This window comes from Pelophylax lessonae (assembly GCF_965119305.1).
Source record: "Pelophylax lessonae genome assembly, chromosome: 8".
Classification (NCBI taxonomy): Eukaryota; Metazoa; Chordata; class Amphibia; order Anura; family Ranidae; genus Pelophylax; species Pelophylax lessonae.
The window spans coordinates 35,653,844-35,678,517 of record NC_138775.1 but is presented as its reverse complement, the minus strand read 5'-3'; the positions used below and the strand labels follow the sequence as shown (position 1 = coordinate 35,678,517).

The following is a 24,674-nucleotide window of genomic DNA, read 5'->3' as shown; positions in this document are numbered from 1 at the left end:
ATTTCTCCTCCCTTCCTGTTGTCTCCCTCTGTTTTGTAAGTAGGAGTCGTTAACCCGGGGACCGCCTGTACTCGGAATGGTCTGATGTGATAAGTGGGGTCCCCAAAGGATCCGTCCTGGGACCAATTCTGTTTAATTTATTCATAAATGATATAGAGCAGGGTTTGACAAATTTGCTTTGAATCTAGGAGCCAGCTAAAAAAGTTAGGAGCCATTTTTTTTAAAACTAAAGATTGCTGACCTGTGTACAGAGCCCTGTAAGTTTGTAAACACGGGACTCTGTGCTGGGATTGGCTACAGCCGATCAGCGGGTCTAAGCCATAAACCATTGGCTGGGACCTGCTGACAAAATCCCGCTGTAGTCAGTGTCAGCGTGGATCATCAGGGAGCGCCCACGTATGTGCCCCTAACCCGGAACAGGCTGGATGATGTACATGTATGTTATCCAGCCTGCTCGTGCCACCTTCCTGCAGTAAATGTGCTGTGGACAGGTGGGCAGCAGTCAGTACAATTAGAAGGGGGAAGGTGCGCAACATTTGCAAAACTTTTAGGTTTTTGAGGTGTGGGAACCCACTTTTTTTATAAATGCACCCCTCTTAGAGACCTGTTGGTTTTTAACGTGGGGGGGGGGGGTCGCTAATATAAAATACCACAATGAATACTAGAACTCCATCCTTTTCCCCCAGGGACATGGGCTGCTTCCAGGGACACGCTGCTGCCTGCTCTGACCCAGGATTCAGCAAGTAAAGGACAGGCTGGCCCTTCCATCCCACAACCTCCTCCTCTAGCCTTGGAAAGACCAGCTACAGTCCAGGCTCCCAGGAAGGACCTATACAAACAGGGGATCCAGCAGGAACTACAGTAGCATGGTGGAGATGGGAGAGGAGCTCTGACAGCTGGCCTCTCCTCACCCTGACAACAGTGAGGATCCTGGGGGGAGAGGGGGGGTCAGGTGAGCAGAGATGAGGGGAGTACTGAATGCAGCCAACATAAGCTACACCGGCCAAACCTCTCCCTGGGGTGCTGCCTCTCACACAGCTCCATGTCCCAGGCTTGGGAAGACACATTCATCACCACTGGCAATGACGACTGGGGTCAGACACAGACAGGGTACCAAGCCGCCGCCGTCCAGACCATCCTGTCAAGACAAAAGCAAAGGCAGCAAGAGCTGCGTGTAGCCCAGCCACCTGATGTCTGGCCTGACTGACAGCCGCTGAGGTCAATCACAGGGGGGAATCCCGCGACGAGCTCAGAATACAGGGGCAGGCCTTGCTTGAAAGAAAAAACAAGGACCATAAGGAGATGTCCAATGGGGTCGAAGGAGGAGGGACTTGACGGGAGATTCCCAGCGATTTCGATGCCCCACGGCCAATCATTTGCACTCTATGCTCGGGCCTAGTGCCAACAGTAAATGGGCTGAGAAAGGCCAGGCGGCAGGAGGCAATTTCTAGTTTCTGGGATTTGTCGAGCCCTGATATAGAGGATGAAATAAATAGATCAATCTTAATATTTGTGGATGATACAAAGTTAAGCAGGGCAATAACTTCTGCGCAGGATGTGAAAACCTTACAAGAAGACATAAGTAAAATAATGGGTTGGGCAATTACATGGCAAAAAATTCAAAGTAATGCATTTGGGTGCTAAAAATACGAACGCAATTTACTCGCTAGGGGAGAACCTCTGGGGGAATCTAGGATGGTAAAGGACCTGAGGGTTCTAGTAGGTGACCAGCTCAGTAATGGCATACAATGCCAAGCTATTGCAAGCAAAGCCAACAGATTATTAGCATGCATTAAAAAGGGGATTTATTTCAGACATAAAACGATAATTCTCCCACTCTACAAATCTCTGGTCCAGCCGCATTTTGAGTATGCTGTCCAGTTCTGGGCACCGTTTCTCAAGAGAGATGTGCTGAAACTGGAGAGAGTCCAGCGAAAAGAAACCAAGCCAATAAAGGGACTAGAGGATCTCGGGTATTGGGTATGACCACAAGCATTGAACTCATTCTCTCTGGAGAAGACGCTTGAGAGGGGATATGATAGAGATGTACAAAGACCGTACTGGCGACCTTTGCATAGGGAAAAAGCTTTTCAATGAAAGAGAGTTTAAAAGGACACGTAGCCATTCACTAAAATTGGAAGAGAAGCAATTTAACCATAAACTTCTGCATAGAGGGTTCTTTACTGTCAGAGCGGTAAGGATGTGGAATTCTCTTCCACCAGCCGTAGTATCAGTAGGGAGTGTCGATAGTTTAAAAAAAGAATTAGATGGGCACCTTAACGATCACAACCTACAGGGATTATATACAAGTTACTATTGACATAAGCACACACACACCACAGGCTAAAATTGATGGACTGATGTCTTTTTTCAGCACTACCAACGGTGTAACTGTAATATCCCACCCCCATTGTGTTTAGCTGGTTAGTGGGCATGCAGGAGGAGGGAGAGAGCGGACTGTCATTTAACACTGTCACAAAAGTCACATGGGCTGCTCAGATGTGATAGGGAAGAAATACTCAGCATAGAAACCCCACTAAGAAATTACCATGTGCTGAGTTACCAACACAGTTGAAATATCCCCAACTGCATTGGGGACATGAACAGAAGGGGGTGATAGAGAACAGCAGGATCGACCCGTTTTTTTTTTTTTTTTTGCAGAATGCAGAGAACCAATCTTAGTGACTGAACAGCATGTATTACACCATTTATTGATCGAATTTTATTATGTGTTTTTTAGTGACCCTTTAACTAGAAAACCTCACCAGTTTATGGCTTAGTGTTGGCTAGAAAACATCAGTCTGCAATGCTTGCTTTATGGGCACACAATGTTGGCAACCTCTTCTTTTAGGCCCCTTTACATGGGGTGGACTGCCGCTGCCACCTGCTTGCTTAGCAGGGCATCTCTCTGCTGAGCAGGCTGATGACCGGTCCGTGTTCGCTCCACTCTGCTCATGCAGAGCAGACACAGACCGCTCTCCTCTATGGGCGGGTGGATGTAAACGGACTGCTTGTCCATTTACACCCAACTGCCATCTGATCCACTGGTCGTAAAGGGATCCGTCTTTGTTTTTGGCGAATCGGATCAGATTGGACACACCCGTTTGCACCCATCGCTCCATAAAAAAGAATTGAGGTTCTGAACGGGTGCACCTGAAAAACAGACAGGCAGGCCCAATCAGAATGTTCTTGTGAATGGGGCCTTACTGATGAGAAAAGGGGACAGAGATCTGCTGTGTTTTCCTTTCATTCATCAGGTGCAGCAATTGCAGCTAGATCATGTAGCAGACCAGTCCTTATATCTTTTGCAGTATATACCCGCTTTTTACTGATCTCGGGGATCTCTGGGTGGTGACGAATATCCATTGTGTTTGGGGGACTCAGCAGATGTGTGACCGTGTACAAAAAGGTCTTTTAGGAGGTGGGAGATTTATATAACTTTGGAAGAAAAATGCCAATTTTACCCTAATTTCTATTTAAACTGTTTTTTTTTTTTTCCTGATGTATACTTTTATAAAATGTATTAGTGCCTTGTTTGAGAAATTGCAAAAGTGCGAAATTTTAGTACATCAGTTGATTTTAAAATGCACTGGTTCTAGAGATGTCTATACGCATATTTCAGATACAGTAATAGGGTGGGATGCCTTTTTGTTAAACAAAACACTAAGAGTCGGTTCACACTGAGGCGACACGACTCCTTACTACTTCGGGGGCGACTTGTGCATTACATTGCACCACGACTTCGTAGCGACTTCGTAGCGACTTGCAGGGACTTCACATAATGGAAGTCTATGCAAGTCGCCCCGAAATAGTACAGCAGGGCTTGACAAATTTTCCTGAAATCTAGGAGCCAGCTAAAAAAGTTAGGAGCCAGTTTTTTTTTTTTTTAAACTAACAACCAAGCTTTATTTAATAAAACGGATACTAAATTTACACATAAATACGACTAGAACCCCACTCTCCTCTAGCACAATTGGATGAAAACAGACTGTCTGTCTCTTTCCATCCGATGCCATCTGATCCGATCCATCCGTCTGCTTTTGGTGGACAGGATCAGATGGCGGCAGATTACTGCTCCATAGAGGAGAATCAAGGGTCCGATCAGGTCTGCCTGAAAAACTGACAGGCGGACCTGATCAGACAGCCCGTGTGAAAGGGGCCTTCGGCTGTGGCATGGCGACGAGAAAAAAAAAAAAAAAAAAAGGAGATTATATCTATATATATATATATATATATATATATATATATATATATATATATATATATATATATATATATATATATATATATATATGAGAGAGAGAGAGATATATAGATATATATTTATATAGAGATATATATATATATATATATATATATATATATATATATATATATATATATTTTTTTTTTTTTATATATAGATATATATTTATATATATATATATATTTTTTTTTTATATAGATATATATTTATATATATATATATATATATATATATATATATTTTTTTTTAATAATTGGAAAAAAAAGAATTTTTTTTATTTTAAATAATTAAAAAAAAAAGAAAAAAATATATTTTTTTTTTTTTACATTTAAAAAATAAATTAAATAATAATAACCACACTCCCTGTCAAAGGTAACTAACTGGACAGGGAGATGGTAATGAATGAATTGAGAACAAAAAGGCAGTGGAAACAGTCATTACTCCCGGCCTCCACAAGAGGGCGCCAGTTCCCCATTGGAAGCCTGTCATCTCAAGTAGGCCGAAAAGCCGGGGCCTCGATTTTCGGACGGCCCGGAAGTCCGTGCACTCCGTGCGCGGAAGTCCGGGCAAAAATGACAGGACACCTTCTGCAGGGCACCCCCAGGCGCCAGGTCGCTAATTCTAGTCGCAAATGCGACCTGGCGCCCGGGGATTGTCGAGCCCTGTAGTACAGGACCCTTTTTCTAAGTCGGAGCGACTTGTGTCGCTCCTATTAGAACGGGTCCTGTAGCGGTCAATGGACCTGACAAGTCGCCTGACAAGTCGCGCTAATGTGAACCGGCTCTAAGAATACAGTATACATGCAACTTTACAGCTAAAAAGATATAGGAATAGCATGTAATAGGACATCAGTAAACTAGGCTTTATATTAATGTTGCACTTTTACGCCAAGTGCTTTTTTATGTTTATATTTATTTATTGTATATTATATCTAATACCATTATCATTTTTTTCTTTCAGGCTCAGTAAGATCACCAACTGCTTAACCATCCAGAGGAAAAGCCAGTTCATGCAGAGGCTACATAGCTACTGGACATTAAAGAGACAATCCCGGAATGGCGTTCCCTTATTGCGCCGCTTACAGACACACTTGCAGTCACAGCGGAACTGTGAGCAGGTCAGATAGTAGCATGGTGGGTGGGTGGGTGGGTGAAGCAGTGTTTCTTTTGTAGCTTTATAATGTAGTTGAAGTAAGAGATTTTAAAGAGGTTGATAGCTTAAGGCTGCATAACAGGCAAAAAACTTTTTTGTTACTATATATTCCTCACTAGTCACAAAGGATATAAATCCACTCTGTGCCTGATATGATTTTGCAAACCCAGTTTTTAGCTTGTAGCAGTAGGTGTGCTATCAAAGTCGAGTATTCTTACACCGCACTTTGTACATCTGTGTTGCCACTGCTCTATAGGAAACGTTTCCTTAGCCTGTGCAGAGAACAGAACTGTGGGAGAGACCACACCTGCTACAGGCTTTCAGCCGAAAACGATGGGGGGGGGGGGGGGAGGGTATACAAGACCAGTTACCCCACACAAGGGGAGAGAGCATCAGTGACCAGTCTTTATTACAAGAAACTCCTGCACAGAGACGAAGTACAGGACTTGTTTGAAGTGATTGTAAAGTCTCTCTTTTTTTTTTTTTTTTTTAAATAAAATAACACATGTTCTACTTACTTGCTCTGTGAAGTGGTTTTGCACAGAGTAACCCTAATCTTCCTCTTCTCAGTTCCCTGGCTGGAGCTCCTGACCCCTCCCTCCTTTTGAGTGCCCCCACAGCAAGCAGCTTGCTATGTGGGGCACCCGATCCAAGCTGCAGCTCCGTGTGCCCATTCAGACATGGAGCCGTGGTTCAGCCCCACCCTCTTTCTCTCCTCATTGGCTAACTGAGTTAGATTGACAGCAGTGGGAGCCAATGGTGCTGCTGCTGTGTCTCCGCCAATCAGGAGGGAGAGTCCTGGATGAACGAGGCATTCGTGGACATCGCTGGATCAAGAGGGGGCTCAGGTGAGTATGGGGGGGGGGGCTGCTGCACACGGAGGGCTTTTTATCTTAATGCATAAAAAAACCTTCTGACTTTTCAGCCAGCAGTGTGCAAGAGGCCTTACAGTGGTTGTAAACGCTCAGTTTTTTTAGGCATACAATTTTTTTTCTTCACTGATCTAATTGCAGCCTATTTTTAATGTACCTGTACACACAGGCCCGTAAACATGATCTGCGCATTGATCAGTAAAAAAAAAAAATACAGAAATCTGGGTTACCAGTCAGTATTTTTGCATGTAAACTCACAAATAAATGCAATTGCCATACTTCCTGCTTGTGTGTGCATACTTGCAAAAGCTCACAAGTGCTATACAGCCCATCCTCGCATTTTTTTCTGCCAGGAATATCTGATCATACATCGGTCCAGTGTGCATATGGCCTTACGCTTTTACCTCTCCGTTATTGGGAAAAAAATGTAAAAGAACACGAAGACTGTAATATGCATGTACGTGCATCTTGTATTTAGTCAATATTTATCTGAAAATTTCAGTTTAACAGCAGCCACCACAAGGTGTGAACACGTTTTTCCACTAAAATGAATTTACACTGTATAGAACAATACCTCAGCTACCTATAATACTTTATTTCCATTATGGAATGTGTTGGGGTGCGCATTGGAATGGCTTCCAAAAGTAATGAAGCTGTATGTCAACATGCTTTTATATTATTTAGTTCTAGTGTGTGTGTGTGTGTGTATATATATATATATATATATATATATATATGTATGTGTGTATATTAATGTTTTGGGCTTGCAAGTAATTTTCTAGCAAAAAAAAAAAAAACGATTTTTAACTTGTAAGCAACAAGTGTCAGAAAAAGGCTTAGTCTTTAAGAGGTTAAACTGCCCTCGCATACAGACAGAAGTTCATTCCTTTGATCTAAAAAAAAAAACGAAATGATACATTGTAAAACATAGTGTTTTATAGTTATCTAGCAGTCTTAAAGCGGTAGTATCCCGCTTTTTGACATTTTTACCTACAGGTAAGCCTATAATAACTTACCTGTAGGTACAATTAATATCTCCTAAACTGGCAAGGTTTAGGAGATATTTGCAGTGCATGCAGCCGTTCACGCGAGCGGCGCATGCGCTCTGAAGGTCCGGGGGGACCATCAGTTTTCCTTGCCGGGAGCTTGCCGGAAAATCACTCACGCATGCATGCGCGGGAGTGACGTCATCGCGGCTCCGGCCAATCACAGCGCCGGAGCCGCCGAACCCGGAAGAGACGCCCGAGGGATCATGGCAGCGCCCGCAGCGATGTCCGGGGGTCCGTGTCGGAGCTTCGTTCTAAGGTAAGTAATACATAATGAGCTAGTATGCGATGCATACTAGCTCATTATGCCTTTGTCTTGCAGGTTTTTTTTTTTTTTTTTTTTAATTTTCGGGTTTACAACCGCTTTAAAGCGGTAGTATACTCCTTTATTTGACTTTAACTTACAGGTAAGCCTATAATAAGTCTTACCTGTAGGTACAATTAATTCTCCTAAACCTGCACAGTTTAGGAGATATTCAACCTGCATGCAGCCGCTGACGTCGGCGGCGCATGCGCTCTGAACATCCAACGGACCTTCAGAGCTCCTTTCCGGAAAGTGAAACGCGCATGCGTGGGAGTGACGTCATCGCGGCTCTGGCCACTCACAGTGTCAGAGCCGCCGAACCCGGAAGAGACGCCGAGGGAACATGATGGCGCCCTCAGCGTTCTCCGGACGACCATGTCCGGGCTTCGTTCTAAGGTAAGTATTTCATAATGAGCTAGTATGCGATGCATACTAGCTCATTATGTCTTTGTCCTGCAGGGTTTTTTTTTTTTTTTTTTCTTGAGGATACAACCGCTTTAACAATGGTGATAAACATTTCTAGGAGGCTCTTCTTTTTTTTTGACAGCTTTGAGTGAGCAGAGAACAGCTCTGTATGAATTGAGGACATGCTGTTTTAAGATGTGAGGGGTGTGAATCGAGATCACGATTTTTTTTAACAATTAATCGTGCAGCTCTAGTGTGTATATGTATCTGTGTACATGAATATATATATATATATATATATATATATATATATGTGTATGTATGTGTGTATATATATATATATATATATATATATATATATGTATATATATGTATATATATGTGTGTGTGTGTATATATTATATAAATATATAAATTTGTGTGTGTATGTATGACACTTATTTTTCTATATAAAACATGCTTGTGGAAGTGACAGGCTCATTTCCATATAAAATTTGTTAATGCTGGATGAAGTTAAATGCTGGATGAAGTTAAAGCCGTGTAACAAGTCAGCACTGGCTTTGCTGTACATTGCCTTAAATCATTTTGAATAGAATTTTAAAGATACTGTTACTTTAAAAATGATCCTGTCATTGCTTACATCTGGAGCTCCTAAACCATACGAAAAAAATACAGCCTAAGATATGATGAAAGCTGGGTAAGTACTTTATTTTGAGTGCAGATAAACAAAAGCGTTTATTCTCCCAATAGGATATGAAGTGGAGAATACCTTTGTCTGATGAGACCTCTGTTCACCAGGGAACAATCTCTAAACCAAACGAAGAGATTGGAGACCAAACGCTGAAGGTGACTATATGGAGACTGCATTGTATTGGCAATTGATGGCTTTAACATTGAAATTCCATCATTTATCTATATACTGACATGAGACACTGATAGCACATGGTCCATGTGTTTAATTTTTGTGTTCCTTTATGTCTTAGAAGAAAATGTATTACTTGATCCTGAGTCTGATTCTCTGATATGACTGGTTCTGCAGACCTTTTTCACACTGGCTGAAGCTTGAAAGCTGTGTGTACAGCAATCTTTTTTTAAAGCTTCCAGCAAGCTACAAACAACTTTTTGTAGAAGCTTTTCTCTTTTTGTTTTGACAATGATGTGCCTTTTTTAGCATTGAAAGGGTTAAAACAAGCTGATGACAGCAAAAGTAGCTATGAGCTTGTTTTAAAATTGTTCTGCAGGCTCTGTGCCTCATTGTAGAAGTGATCACATCTATGTGTGACAGAATTTGATCTAGTAAAGGCAAAGTCCACCTTTTGGATGGTGTTTCATGTTGCACCCTAGTTATTTAGGGTGTAATATGAAACATGATCTTGATACCCCCACTTACTTCAATTGTGAATGCTTATCTCTTCAACATCCTTATGCTGTCACATCATCATTTTTCAAGGGTTCATGAATGGAAAGACTACAAGTCCCATCTCCCACTGTTGCAAAGAGACTTGCAGACCATGCAAGCAATAGATAAAAGGATGGCAAACAGTGCAGAAGCCTGTGAATTGCACTTGCAATGCACTGTTCACAATTACAATACTCTGCAGGCTCGAGTGCAAAATTGTAATTTAAAGTGGTTGTAAATGTAAAGTGTTTTTTTTTTTTTTTTTCAATTCTAATAAGTTGTTATATTTGCCTTCTGTGCAATCGTATTGTACAGAACAATCTCTTCCTTTTCTGTGGTCCCCCAGTGGCGCTCTCCCCTCATCTTCAGTGCCCCCATAGCAAGATCTGCTTGACATCACAGAGCCGGTTTATATGGTCATGGTCCACCCAAATGCCTGGACCAGCAACTGGCTCAGCCTCTCTGCGATTTGCTGAGAACTTGAGCCAACCACCCCTGCCACTTCCAAAGTTCAGCGCTCCAGTGAGCGCTGGAGGGGCAGAGCAGACAGCCGCTGACTGAGCTCTCTGCAGCCTGAAGACCGAGAGCTGAGCGATCAGTGGCGTTTGATCATTCAGTTCTTGCTCTTAGAGCCAGATGGGTACACATCAAACCGGTGCTGCATCCACCTAGGTAAGTGTGACTTTTTTTTACTTAAACCCATACTCTTTTTAAGGAAAAAAACCTTTTAACTTTAAAACCACTTTAAAGTAATACTAACGGCAAAATTCAAAATGACAAAATCAGTCTGTCACTAAGAATAACAAAGCAGTCTTTGTTTTTCTAAACTCCCTCCTGTAACTTACATTAGGTAACTTATAGGGCGCTTACATTACTCATTCAATCATTTTCAAAAGGGGAAAAACAATTTACTGTAACTGCTTAAAAAGTGTTAGCTAAAGTTAGGCTTTAAATTTGTTAAATATGTAAAGTCTAACTGAATCTACTAGTCCTACTAAAGCAGGTCATACACTGATCAGAAATTTGACCAGTGCAGCAGGGAATGTCTTCACTCAACAGAAGTTTATTATTTGATTGCCTTCTGTGAAAAGGACATACTGGAAAACTTTTTATGATCAGTGGCTGCAGCTGCTGCGGTTTCTGCTCTCAAAATAAAATGTTCTGTTGGTGGGATTTCTCCATCCACCCGCTGGCTGAACTAAGAAAAAAGAACGGTGTATGGCCAGCCTAACACTATGCTCTGTAGACAGTGCTGCTGTCTAAGGGTGACACCGTTGCTCCTCTACAGATAGAAAAGCCACCCAGGAAGTGTTACTGGCCAGGTGACAAAGGGGGGGGGGGAACCCCTAAAAACAAAACAACGAATGCCACAATGTCTGATTGGTAGCTGCATGATTTTAAATTGTTTTTGGGTTTAGATATGCTTTAAATGCTCGTTTTTTTTTTATTTTGGCCTTGTATTTTTATAACACTTGAGTCCATCCATTTTTTTTTTTGTTATCCATCTTTAAAGTTTTTTTTGTAGCCTAATGTATCTGTAGTGTATTTCATCAGTATTGCAGCACAGGAAGTCAGCTCTGTTTGCCCTGTTCTACTCACTCACTACAAGAACTTTGCCTCCATTATACTATCTATTATTTAAAGCAGAGCTCCACCCAAAAGTGGAAGTGGGTATCTGGTTTTGACAGGTACCCGCTCCCACTTCCGGCTGAGTTTGCCCTCCTCCTTCTCCTGCAACCGGAACAATCAGAGAGCGCAGCGCGCTTCGCACAGTAGGGAACTGGCTGTGAAGCCGCAAGGCTTCACTGCCAGTTTCCCTTAGTGGAGATGGCGGCTGCAGCACCCAATAGCCAATTGAAAATCGGCTCGAGTGAAGACACTGCTGGATTCCTGGACAGGTAAGTGTTTGAATAATAAAGGTCAGCAGCTACAGTATTTGAAGCTGCTGACTTCTGATTTGTTCTATAGGAGCCTGGAGCTCCTCTTTTAAAAAGTTTATTAATCTAAAACTCCAAGCTTAATAAATTTCTTTCAACAGAAAGACTCTACGGACAAAAACTGGGTGTTGAAGGAACAGTTAAAGTCTTGGCAAAGGCTTCGGCATGACCTGGAGCGGGCACGCCTGCTGGTAGAGTTGATACGCAAGAGAGAGAAGCTGAAGAGAGAAACGGTACAGGGCGATCCCTAGCTTGCTTGAGTACATATTTCTGCCTGCACAGTCTACCGGCATCCCATGTTGACTTTCCCTCCTGTTTTTTGTTTATTGCAGATTAAAATACAACAGTTGGCTCTAGAGGTCCAGCTAACCCCTTTTCTTATTCTCTTGAGAAAAACATTAGAGTTGTTGCAAGAGAAAGATACCAGCAATTTGTTTACTGAGGCGGTCCCTCTCTCCGAGGTAACAGAACTGTACGAAGTAAGAATCCAATCTCCATCCATTTCTTTTTTGCATTTCATAATTGTCATTAATGTGTATTGTCTATTAATTTTTCAGAGTGACTTTTCTACTTCTACAGCATTTCAGCACATCAATACTGAAATTCATGAACTAGCTGAGCCAGTTTGAGAGAGAAGGCTCCTGTAAGGAGCCAGCAACATAGAATTTATTAGAAAAAAAAAAAAAAACTAGTAATGGCTCAAAAAGTTAGGTAGCAGCTGTAGGCCTGTTGATCACCAGACTTCTAGTATTTGTGTAGTCTTGGTATAAGCCATAACTATAATTTTTTTAGACACTTATTTTTCTTCCCTCTTTACGGGCTGTAACTGCAAGACAGCAGTGATAATTCAGTTTCAGTTTATTCTCTTTTTGTCTCGGACGTTAAAGTAACTGTCACATAAAAAAAACATTCCAACAGAGGACATGCCTGCAAAGAAGATTTTAAATATTTATTTCTCTTGCTGCCAATGCTGGTGAACACTGCTCTGATGGAAAGAAATTGTCCCATGATGTCTTTTTGGAAAGAAACATTTCCCAGAGTCTTCCCTGTCCTCTGCATCATTCCGTAGTTGTTCTCACTAATCCATTTATCATTACTGTGTCCTGTAAAGATGTGGGGATCAGCAGGAGGAGCCACTAGGAGCTGGGAGGGGGCAAAGACTCCTAGAAGTGTCAGTTTCTGAACAGACTTTGTGGGATCATTTCTCCTTATCAGAGCAGCGATCAACAGCACAGACAGGAGAGGGGTAAGTATACTTTTCTTCGCAGGTAACTCTTCTTTTGGGACTTCATTTAAATGACAGAGTTGTGTTAAATCAAACCAGGTGTGCTTAAAAGGTCCAATTCCCCAACAGTACATACTCACCTGTTACCTAACCCCATGCTACACTTTGAAGGGGAGTCCTCGATCCTGTGTAAGTTTTGAGTATTTTCGAGCTTACAGAGAGATTTTTGTTTTATGCTTCTGTTGGTTGAACAGAACTGAAGGGGGAGCAAAGGGGAGAGAGAGGAGTATGTGTTGCTGGAGTGGGAAATTAAAGGATTAAAACAATCCTGTTACTTTGACCTGCATAGGAAAAACATAGGTTGGCCTTAACCTTAACAACCATAAGCCATCTTTATCTACAAATATGGCTGATACTTGGCCCATGTGTAAGCCATTCCCAATGTTTGCAGCTGAGAGAGATTAGGTGGTTGGAATGGAAATACGACTTTCTTTATAGTCTATTGAGTGACAAAGGAAGCCTTTGGGTTTAATGCTGCCTACAGGAGGATTAAACAGTGGAGAACAAACTGTAGCCCAGTCCACAAAGCTTGTCCTACTACCAGCTTGCCTCAGTTACTTGCTAGTATCCTCAGAGGATGTCTTTTCTTTAACTCTTCTGTGTTGACTGACCTTCCTTTTTTTTTTTTTCCTCAGTCAAGACTCCTCTCTACATCACTACTGGAGCTATGCTTCTTTGATTGCAGCTATCCAGCACCAACATCCTTAAGCCCCGTACACACGTCCCGAATGTCTGCCGAACTATCGGCCGTCTTTTGTCCGGTGCTGTCCTGTCGGCTGAAAACTGCAAAAGACTGCACATGAATTTTGTCGGCCAACAACAGCCGACTGCAGAAGTGATGTCATGTGCTGGTTTACTTTGTGTGTTTTTTCTACTCTGAGCATGCCCAGTCTTGCTAATCGGCTGTTTGTCGGCCGAATTCTGTACTGACTGGCAAACAATCGGCCGTTCTGGTGTTGGCCAACAAAAATTTTAATGCCTGCACAACAGATTCTGTTCGGCCGAAAAGTCGCAGTCGGTTGTCGGAAGCATCATACTAACAAGCCGACAATCGGCCGATCGTTCGTCGGCCGAATATTTACGGCCGACAATCGCTACGTGTGTACGGGGCTTTAGTCTGTTTTTGGAGTACCATGTCCAAGGCCTGCTTGACTGGACATTGCAGAGATAGCCTAGAAGTGATCTATTAGGCTCAGTTGGACTATTTTTGGATGTCTAAAGATTTAAGATGTTCTGTGTCCCTCAATGGAAGGGATTTTTGTCATGTTTTTCTGGAGAGATGTAGGCCCCCAGCCCTCTGTGTTTATGCTAATGCTCTTGATCAGGAGTCTTCAAACTATGGCCCTCCAGTTGTTCAGGAACTACAATTCCCATCATGCCTAGTCATGTCTGTGAATGTCAGAGTTTTACAATGCCTCATGGGATGTGTAGTTCTGCAACACCTGGAGGGCCGTAGTTTGAGGATCCCTGCTCTTGATACTGAAAAAAAAAAAAACTGGAGCATGCTGGTAGTAGGGGTTGTTATAGAAAGGTATTGTCCAAATCCTCCTGTAGGTGGCAGTATAACACAAAGTTTTAAGACCTCCTGTGTCCCTCAATTTACTCCAAAAAAATAATTTTACGATGAGTATACAATTCATAATTTAACATTTTTGAGAAATGTACTGTGCTTGTTTTTTGGTGGTGTGAATAGCTTCTTTATTAATATGTAACTTAAAAAAAGTCCCCCCTATGAACCATCATGCAGCCGCAGTAAAAAATCTTGTGAAAAATTTGAGAATCCATTAAATTGTGCAGTTAACCGAATCCCACTATTTATCATATTAACCATATTTATTAAAGTTGAATCCTTGTTATTTAAAGAAGGTAGAGCGAGAGACTCCATTACTTACCCCAATTCCCTGCTCCAGCAGGCTGCAGCATTATTTCCCAATGCTTCGGTGAGCATTTGACTATGGACGTGAGCAGCTTAATAGGCAACCCCATTACACAAAAATTAGGGAGCCGAAAGGAGCGTGGATTAAATTATTTTTCCTTATTCTGTCACCCATAAACATAACCTGCATTAAGCCCTTGCAGTGGGGTGGTTCATGTAATCTATTGTAACTTGCCAATTATTAGATGTGGTAGCTGCATTGGTTTTCTTTTTTCTTTTTTTTTCTTTTTTTTTTAAGCTGACCTGATTGTAAGCACCCTTGTCAGTGGAAATCTCTAACTGGCTCATTTGTAGGAGAGCTTGTTGTGTTGAAAAACAACCGACTTACTGGCCAGATCACCTAGTAAAAAAAAAAGGGAATAAAGCCTAAAAAAGAAAATTAATGCAGCCATTGCATCGAAGGATTGGCAAGCTGCAATATAATGTTTGCTTTTGGGTTTAATACTGCTTTAAAATGGTTCTAAAGGCTCAAGATTTTTTACCTTCTGTTTGCAGCAGCCCCCCCCCCCCCCAAATACTCACCTGAGCCCCATCGCGCGATCCAGCTATGTGCACGAGTGACTCAGCTCTCCGAGGACTCTCCCTCCTCATTGGCTGAGACGACAGCGGGAACCGTTATTTGCTGCTGTCAAAAACAGCCAGTGAGTAGAGAGAGGGGACAGGGCCAAGCCCGAAGAGCAGCAGCTCGGGAGTGAGCCTGCTTGGGTGCCCCCACGGAAAGCGGTTTCCTGTGGCGCACTTGGTAGAAGCAAGGGGCCAAGAGCGCTGGCGGGGGACCCTAAAGGGGAGGATCGGAGCTGCTCTGTGCAAAGGAGAAAAAAAAAATTTGCCTTTTTAATACCGCTTTAAATATCGGAACAGCTGATGTTAGCAGATAACTAATTCAGATCATGAATTCCAGCTACTGGGATTCATTGCACACCTTACTCACCACTCCAATATGGAAATAAACTGCTAATTACTTTTCCTCTCTATAGTGCCTGGTTCACTATATACACCCACTTTGCAGTAAATTTCATATCATTTTGCCTATCTTTCAGAAACCAGTTGTTGAACATTTTTTGTTTTAAGAGTACCTTACAAATTGCTTGTGCCCTTTAAGGTATTGGTGTTTTTTTGTTTTTTTTCTCCACCTCAGGTACCAGACTACCTAGAACACATTAAAAAGCCAATGGACTTCCAAAAGATGAAGGTTAACCTAGAAGCTCTCCGCTACCAAAACTTTGACCAGTTTGAGGAGGACTTCAACTTGATTGTTAACAACTGCATCAAGTACAATACGAAGGACACCATCTTTTACCGGTCAGCTGTCCGCCTTAAAGAGCAGGGAGCAGCAGTGATCCGACAGGCTCGCCGTCAAGCAGAGAAAATTGGTATTGATTTCGAGACAGGAATGCACTTGCCCCAAAACACAGCAGGAAATGAGACCGGTCGTCATAATCGGGAAAATGGTATGTTCATTTTGGGGGGTCTTGCCTTCTGTAGGCTTTAAAAAAGAACTCCAGATAGAGTAGAGAAAGTTTGGAAAATTTGTCAGGTTTTAAAAGCTGTTTGGGTCCCCGCTTTGATCTCTCCATTACCGTTTTGTCCGTCAACTGGAAACAGAAGCCTGACATTTTAACAGGGGTGTGTAGACTTTTTATATTCATAGTCTATTTTATGCAGTTTTAGGCCCTTTTTACACGTGCTTGTCCAATCAGGTCTGCCTGTCAGTTTTTTCAGGCGGACCTGATCAGATCCTCAAATCTCCTGTATGGAGCAGCGGATGTCAGCTGACATTTCCCCTGCCGCCATCCCATCCGGTCTGCCAAAAACCAGACGGATGGTGATCCTATTTCTCCTTCGTTCATGGACGCACACAGCTCCTGATATTCTTAACCTTCTTACAGGGGTTATACTGCCCCCTGCAGGACTTGGACACTAGGCAGAAAAAAAGTATACAATCAACTGCCGGGCTGGGCAATGTAGATCCAGTGGTCACCCCAGTCTGGCCAGCAAGCGCGCACAGACCTCAGCTCCGATCTAAGTCGGCCGCGACATAGCCCCACTGGACAGAGGCTGGCCTTGGAGTTAAACGCCTCGCGAGGTCTCATACGACTGGGTCTCGTCTCTCCTGCCAGGACCCCCCCTTCCCCGTCCTGCCTGGGCCTGTCCTTGAGGCCTAGGGACCCCTCCTCGGTCCCTGGGAGCCTTGTGGTGCCGACATATTGTTGTAGCCTTGTGCTGCGATGTGCGGTGGCCATGTTTGTGTAGTCTGGCGGCTGTTTTGCAGTGGTTTGTCAAAGAAAACAGCAGCAGGCATTTCCTTGGGAGCCTTCTGAGCTGCGTTCTCTGTGGGTTGGAGCCCCTCCTCATCTCCTGGTGCTGACTACTGGATCCTTTCATTTCCTGTTCGCCACTTGTGCAGTGCAGATTCTCCTGGTGGCTGTGGTGCCTGGTTTCTGCGGGGTGGTGAGTCCGGTGGGGTCCTCTCCCTCTCTGCTGAGGATCAATTGGTGCTCTGTGACTGGCAACCAGTGGTTCTGCCAGAGCAGTGGGGGTTGTCCCTTAACAATGTTTTACACCTTTTTGTAGGGTCCCCCAGGTGACTCATGGAGGCTTTGGAGCACATCTCCCCACCTGATCCCCTCTCTGAGACTGCGGAGTCCACTGTGGTCTCCACCATCCATCGATGCACTCTTGAAGTCCGGGTAGATGTGGCTTTTGGGCGATGGGCTGGCAAAAAGCGCCCCCTGCCTCATCTGTCTCATCAGATCCTGAATCGGATTCGGCCGCCGCGGACGTGGGTCACCCTGCTGGGTCTGCGACCACGCGCCCTGAATCCTCAGATAGTGAAGAGGATTCCTCCACTTATGCAACAGCGCACGAAAAGGTGCTGATGGACGCACTGATTGTATCTGTGCGTGAGACCTTAAAGATGGAGGACAGAGCTGCAGCTGTAACAGAAGTGCAGGTTCCCTTTGGCACTCAATGGGGAGGACCAAAGCGTCCCCTTGGGGTCCCTAAGCGAGTTGCTAGGCAGTACCCCTATGAGGAGTCCCTTCTTAAGAAGAGGACTGTTCCACCGGTGTTGGACCGTCCGGTTTCCAGATTAAACAAGGCAACCATGATTCCAGTTGAAGATTCCCCGGCCTTTAAGGACCCGGCTGACAGGAAGGCGGAGGCTGTGGCCCTCAATACGTACACCCTGGCTAGTACGGCACTGAAGCCGATATTCACCATTGCCCTAGTGTCGCAGACTCTGACCGAATGGGCTAAGCTTTTTGCACAGTGACCTGGAGGGGGAGCAGCTCCCCCCTGCCTTTGCTGAGCTGGCGGATCAGCTGGTCCAGGGGCTGCAGTTTGTCTGTGATGCCTCTTTGGATGTGGCTCCCCTAGTGGCTCAGCTCTCTGTTACGCCAAAGGACCACTGCCAAGTCTTTTGGCTCAATTGCTGGTCTACGGACCAGACTTCTAAATAGGCCTTGACTGATCTTCCCTTTTAAGGAGATCGCCTGTTTGGTGCTACCCTAGATGACATTAAAGGTCTCACAGGAGGGGAAAAGTACCTTTCTTCTGTAGGCTACTAAGGGCAAGGACCCTCGTCGTAGACGTGGGCCCTCCTTCTCGGCCAATAAGAAGTTTTTTCGTTCCTCAGGGTCGACAGACAAGGGATCGAAGCCCTTCAGGGCCTCCTCTGGAGGATCCAAGTGAACTTGGTCTGGCAGGTCAAGAGGGGGCTTCTTCAGCATGAAGGTGCGCCCTCTCCCCTTTCTGGGGTGGGGGAACGTTTTTGCTGGTTCTCGGACCAGTGAACTTCCCTGGTACAGGACAAGTGGGTCCGCGAGGTCAATACTGTCCGGCTACAAGATTGAGTTTCGTTCTTACCCTCTGGAAAGGTTCTTTCCTTCCAACGTGCGACTGTCCCCGGTCCACTTACAGGGTCTGTTTGGGGCAGTTCAAGACCTTTTACTTCAAAGGGTGATTGTCCCTATTCCGACTTTGGAACGTTTTCAGGGGTTTAACTCAAACCTGTTTACAGTCCCCAGGAAGGAAGGCAAGGTGCATCCAATTCTGGACCTCAAGGTGCTAAACTGCTTTGTGCGGATACAGAAGTTCAGAATGGAGTCCATTCGCACGGTAGTGGCTTCCCTGCATCAGGGGGATTTTTTGCCTCCATCGACATCAGACGCTTACTTTCACATTACATTATATGTCAGTCGCCAGTGCTTCCTCTGCTTTGCCATGGGAGAGGAGCATTATCAGTTTGTGGGGTTACCCTTTGGTTTTGCCTCCGCTCCTCGGGTCTTTTACGAAAGTGTTGGCCCCGGTGCTAGCATTGTTACGTCAGCGGGGGATCCTGGTCCTGAGCTACTTGGACGATCTTTTTTTAACAGATTCTCCTACTGTGCTGGTGGAAAACCTGAAGATCACCATACAGACCCTGAAGGAGTTTAGCTGGATTCTGAATCTTCAGAAGTCTGGCTTGGATCCTTCCATGAAGCTAGACTATATCTATCTGGTTCTGACTCTGGACTTGGCCTTAGCCAGAGTACTCCTTCCTCTGGACAATCTCCAGAAACTGCAGGTTGCAATTCACCTCCTGCTGTCCGGCAGCTGGTCATCCCTCTGGACTTGCATGCGGGTGCTGGGCCTGATGGTGTCGACCTTCGAGGCCGCTCTGTTTGCACAATTACATACGAGGTCCCTGCAAAGGGAGATTCTGATAAAATGGGACACAAATCTGCCGTTAAGAAGATCAGGAGCTGTGTCCGTCAAAGAGCATCAGAGAAATGGATTTTGCGGTAAGTCATGAATCCCATTTTTTTCACACAAAAATATTTTTTTTTTGTGCTAATTGATCACCACTGCTTTGCAGGGAAACTGAGCTGGAAATGTGATCCACTCTGACGTTGTACTCCTACGTGAATTGGTCGGCAAGCGGTTACGTTGCCATTTGGTTTTTAACCCCTTTTAAATGTGTTTATACTACACTTCGATCATGCCCTCCTTTTTGCTAACCCATTCGATATTGCATACGACTCACAACTATAGTTAGTAGAGAATAACTCAGAACTTCTTATTGCAGAACTAATGCAAATAATAATGTTCACTATTGGTAAATCACTCATTTGTTTCTCTCTCTCCACAGATTTTGAGCGGACTCCACAACCTGACAGGCGTAAACCCCTTCCTCTAGAAGAGCAGCTGAAAATCCAGCTAGCCAGGCTGGATGAGGTGAACTCAGCCAAGCACAGCATAGGAAAAGCACGCCAAGCCAAGATGATCCGGAAAGAGATCACATCGATCCGCCGCAAGATGGCCCACCAACAAGAGTCTAGAAGGGATGGAGCCAATGACAGGCACGGTGCTGCCGGTGGGAGAGGAGCCCTGCCTTTGCACGGCCCTTCAGAGAAGGATGGACAGACGGACAGTGCTGCAGAAGAGAGCAGCAGTCAGGAGACGGGGAAAGGTACTGACCTGTGTTAATTGACTGCTTTCTGTTCTCAGGGGCCTCTTCTGCAGCTCTGTTTAGTTTCAATTCTGTTTACATTTGTGTGTGTGATTGTTCGCTTTCATATGGCACTTTTCTGTTTTTTTTTTTTTTTCCCTTCTTTTTTTTTTTTTTAATGTACTCACTACCATAGTTGGGCCGTGTGTGACTGTACAGCTCTGTAAGTCCCATCATGGTCTGCTGGAGATCCATATGTTGACTAAGCCTGCTTTATAGTGTATATGATATGCACTCAGCTTACCTTTATGGAAAATCACTGTTCGGTCTGTGTATTTTCAGTCCGTGAATGTGAAACTGCTGCTATTTCTGTTAAGTTTGATCATGTGTTTACAAAGTTTGTGCCTGAATTTTTTGTGATAGCCCTTACCTAGAAATAGTTGAGATAATAACAGCTGAAAATGCACCTTTTTATTGACCTTAAATGGTTGTTTACAAAAAAAAAAACACTAGGTAAAAAAGAGACCTTGTAATTAAAGATCACCTGTCTTATGTCAAAGGAAGCGAAGTACACAGCTTGAGAGCAGGTACTCCCCTGTACCAGATTTCACTTTTTAGGACCTGTTCACACTAGTGGATTCAGTAATGCATGCATGCTAACGTGTTGCATTTAAGTGACCCTGTGACTTGAGAAAGAGAGCCCATCTATACATTAGCCCATGTCTTTAATTACTGCATTTCACTGTTTCCTGATCGCTATTGCTTAAATACTTCTTTCCCCTGCCCACACCCAGTGGTTTCTCCAGCTGGCTTTTATGTCCTATAGTGATGAACAAGCCGACGTGAGAAACCTTTGCAGTTATTCACATACCTGTAAGTGTAGAAAACTGACAGTGACCACGAGCAGTAAAGCAGCAGCGTTTCAAGATATGGGCCATCAGAAAGATAAGTATAGATGTACTTTTTTGCAGAGCAGGTCTTGTGGTTATTTTGAATGTTCCAGCATCGGTTCTATGCAGTAACGGTTGCTTTACCATCTGATAAATCTAAGCATTAGTGTGAACAGGGTCTTAGAGTTCTTATCCACTGCCCGTAAGAAAAGCCTTATCCTTCTAAGGCCCCTTTCTCATGGGCCGGATTTGTTTTTCTCCACAGATGTTGGCTGATTCCTTGCTGAGTTGAGCAAGCCCTCTGATTTGATCAGGCCAGACAGAGGGGAATGGATCCTTTCATTTTGTCATTATTGGACCAGATTGGAGGTAGGCAGATGTAAACAGACACAAGTCAGTTTACATCCGCTGCTCCATAGAGGAGAATGGAGGTTCCCATCGTGTCCGCCTGGAAAATTGACAGGTGAACCTGATTGAACCGCTCGTGTGAAAGGGGCCTAAGACAGTGATGCCCCCCCCCTCCCCACTACACATTTCAGTGCTGAAAGTCAGGAAGCAGATGGACTACATTCTGACACCCTAAAAGCCAGAAATGACAAGAGGGTGCTTGCTGTGATAGGTTAATATCCAGTGACATGTGACAGTTGAAAATCAAATGCTGTTAGAGCGAGCTATGGGCGATAGACGCTGGACTTTAATCTTTCGTGTATTTTGAGTTCATCATGATTGTCCTTTTCTCATCCAAGGGGCCTCCGTTCTGTTTAATTGTTACCATAACAATGCAGAGATTATAAATCGTAGGACTTTGACTCTGCTTCATTTAGCATCTCAGAACATTACAGTGACACCAAAAACTCTTCTACAACTTAACATCTTTAAAAAATAAATATACAAAATAAGTGGAGCTCATTGACATGAGGTCTGCATCACTAGTATATGTTGATGGGATTTAGTTTAATTCATTTAAATAACCTCACTGTATCAAAATACATTTAAAACCTTCATAAGTTTAAAAAAATTCAGAACTTTCCTTCCACTCGTGTATCATACCATTTCCTGCAGCAACTCAGGCGCTCCTCATCATTCTTCAGTTTTTGAAGTATATTTGGTGGGGCAACCTTGAACACCCAAGTAAACCCACTATTTTCTTTGAGAAACATTTTCAGTCTACTAACCAGTGTCTTTTAAAAGAAACATCCACCATCCACCCTCTTTTCCTATGTGGCATTAATTTCACAGTAGAATACTTTGCTCCTGGAGATTCTTCCCATAATGAATGGTGCTTCCATATCCTCCTTCCACCATACACAATCTGTTATTGGACAAACCAACGATGCAAAAAAAAAAAAAAAAAAGATTACACAGACACACGTTAAAGAATAATTACAGGCATCAGCGCGTTATACATAGTTACATTGGCCCAACCTAGACCAAGGTAACTATGTATATACTATACCTGGCTGATGCCCCTGAAACTGTAAATCACTGAAGTAGACACTGCTACTCAAGTGATCTGCACTTGCCTCTGGGTTCCATGCTGGGTGGCCATCCTAAATCCTTGTGAATACAGGAGGATGGCTGCTCAGCACAGACAACATTCAGAGGCTGCTTTGCATTTTTGGAATGAATGCAAATTGTTCTTTGATTGGACGAGGTGGGGAGCAATGATGTAACCACTCTGCCTCTCCACCTCCTCCAGCCAGAGAACGCTTTGCATTCATTCAGAAAATGCAAAGCAGTCTCTGAATGGCACCTATGCCAAGTGGCTGACCTCCTGTTTTCACAATGTTTGGACCCGGAAGCAAATGGAGATCACTGGATTCTAGCTGCATCAGCAAGGTATGTCATATACATAGTTGTGTTGGTCCAAGCTGGACCAAGATAACTATGTATAACATGCCAACGCCTGGAATTATTAGTTAAAAAGAGGTTCATTTATTTTTTTAAATTATAAAAAGAATTCACATGCTTATAAAAAGATTTTAAATTCTATCTCTGGTTTGGCACCTTCTTTAGACTTTTTGCAAGAGGATCTTAGACTTTGGGTTCCCTAGTTAAGGCTTACCCTGTTTAATTGAAAACAGCCTTCCTAGAGTCACAGATCCCCAGATGCGTTTGATTGATTTTTTTTTTTTTTTTATAACCGTGAACTACTTATAAATTGAATCCGGTGCCTCTGATAATACGTGTTCAGAACTACAGAGAAAAAATAAGACCTTTTGTTGCCCATACCACTCAGATGCTTTCCAAAGGTTTCTTATTTGTACTCTTAAGTCAGCTGGACTATGGTTGCTATCAACAACATAAAATACCCTCTAATATGTACAGTACAAGTCAGACACATTCTATAGAGACAGGCTACACTTTACAGAACTGTGTAAACAATGTAAATTATTTACTGGAACAATAAGCATAATTTTATCACAAGTAAATGACAACGATCTGTATTGCCCCACAGCCATCCACAGTCCTCTATGATTACAAATTTGAGAACTGGGCTGTACAACAGTGCAGACAGTTCTCACTTCAGTCACTTTGAGAAGGTGAGGCCGGATGTCTGTTACAGTGTGCTGTGTCACATGAATGTAAGGAAGTGGCCATAACAGTAAAAGTAACAATGAATGTATACACTGGATATATACACTGTATTTTCAGCTTTATGTGAAAAAGAAATGCTGGTAGAGGATTTTGTATTCTGATTTTTAGTTTTAAATAATGATTTTCATTCAGAGTTGTTTGATAATATATACTGTATATTGTAAGTTTTGTTGATACTGCTAAAATAAAAAGGTTTGACTAACCTTAAAAAATTTTCTTTTGGCAGTATATAAATATAGATTAAAGGGCAGCTCCAGGCAAGAATAAGCTAAATACAACATACTATGTGATATGCTTTACCTGGCAATAGACCTCTAATGTAATTCACATACTCTTGTAATACAGCCAATCCTTTTGTGCTATATGGTTGCTTAGCATAAAGAGGATGACACCAACAGAGACGGCATTTCTGTAGAATCTGTGTCCCAGCCCTGCCTCCTTGCTCCTTTTCGGACTGCTTGTAGATATTACCACATTGGTGACATCCTTCTCTCTTTGCCTCCTGTGTGCCAGGACCCCTACTTAAGGCTAGGTTCACATCTGTGCGGGTGGTGCTGCTGTGTGACCCGCTAAAATACCGGCAGCCGCAACTTCCCTTACAGAGAAATGCATGACCCTCGGGTGGGTGCCATTAATCCTAATTGCACGCTGGCGGTCCTGGAATCGATTTTCAAAAATAGTGCAGGAGCTTCTTTCCTGCATGTCACTGGGCACGGCATCCTATTAAAATGAATGGGCTCTCATGCCTGCACAAACCGCAGTCTGCACAGCCACACAGGTGTGAACCTAGCCCAAATGCAGGGTTGAAAGATGCATGTGAATTGGCTAAAGGATTTGTAATGTGAGTCACTTACCTCTTCCACATTGCACAGGAATAGGTATGTGCTGGTGGTGTGCTGGAACCCAGAGTACACAGAAATCAGTAATCAAATGTCTTAGAGGCAGGTCTCTGTCAACTGTGATATCCCAAAGGGTCCCTGGAGTAGTCTGCAGACCATTAGAAGACTGAGAGCACCGCAAAGCTTGATTCAGCCCAGTAAGAATTTTCTTTATCATGGCAAGTAATAAAAAAAAAAAAAAACACCTTTTGGGGGATCAAAACTCCCCCCTCGTCAGCATTTGTGTGCTGGCAGTAAATTGTAGTGCACAAGGATTGTAAAATTATAGGAATAG

The 24,674-nt window shown here is 43.4% G+C and overlaps 1 protein-coding gene across 1 annotated transcript in view; it reads left to right on the top strand.

The window, feature by feature from the left end:
• The window catches only part of BRPF1 (bromodomain and PHD finger containing 1), an 85,910-nt gene that overhangs the window by 18,841 nt on the left and 42,395 nt on the right, over positions 1-24,674 (top strand). The window contains exons 4-9 of the mRNA XM_082265990.1: positions 5,207-5,363; positions 8,776-8,871; positions 11,463-11,594; positions 11,694-11,840; positions 15,721-16,033; positions 19,714-20,034. Coding sequence (XP_082122116.1) covers positions 5,207-5,363; positions 8,776-8,871; positions 11,463-11,594; positions 11,694-11,840; positions 15,721-16,033; positions 19,714-20,034 — 1,166 coding nt within the window. The remainder of the gene's footprint in view (positions 1-5,206; positions 5,364-8,775; positions 8,872-11,462; positions 11,595-11,693; positions 11,841-15,720; positions 16,034-19,713; positions 20,035-24,674) is intronic.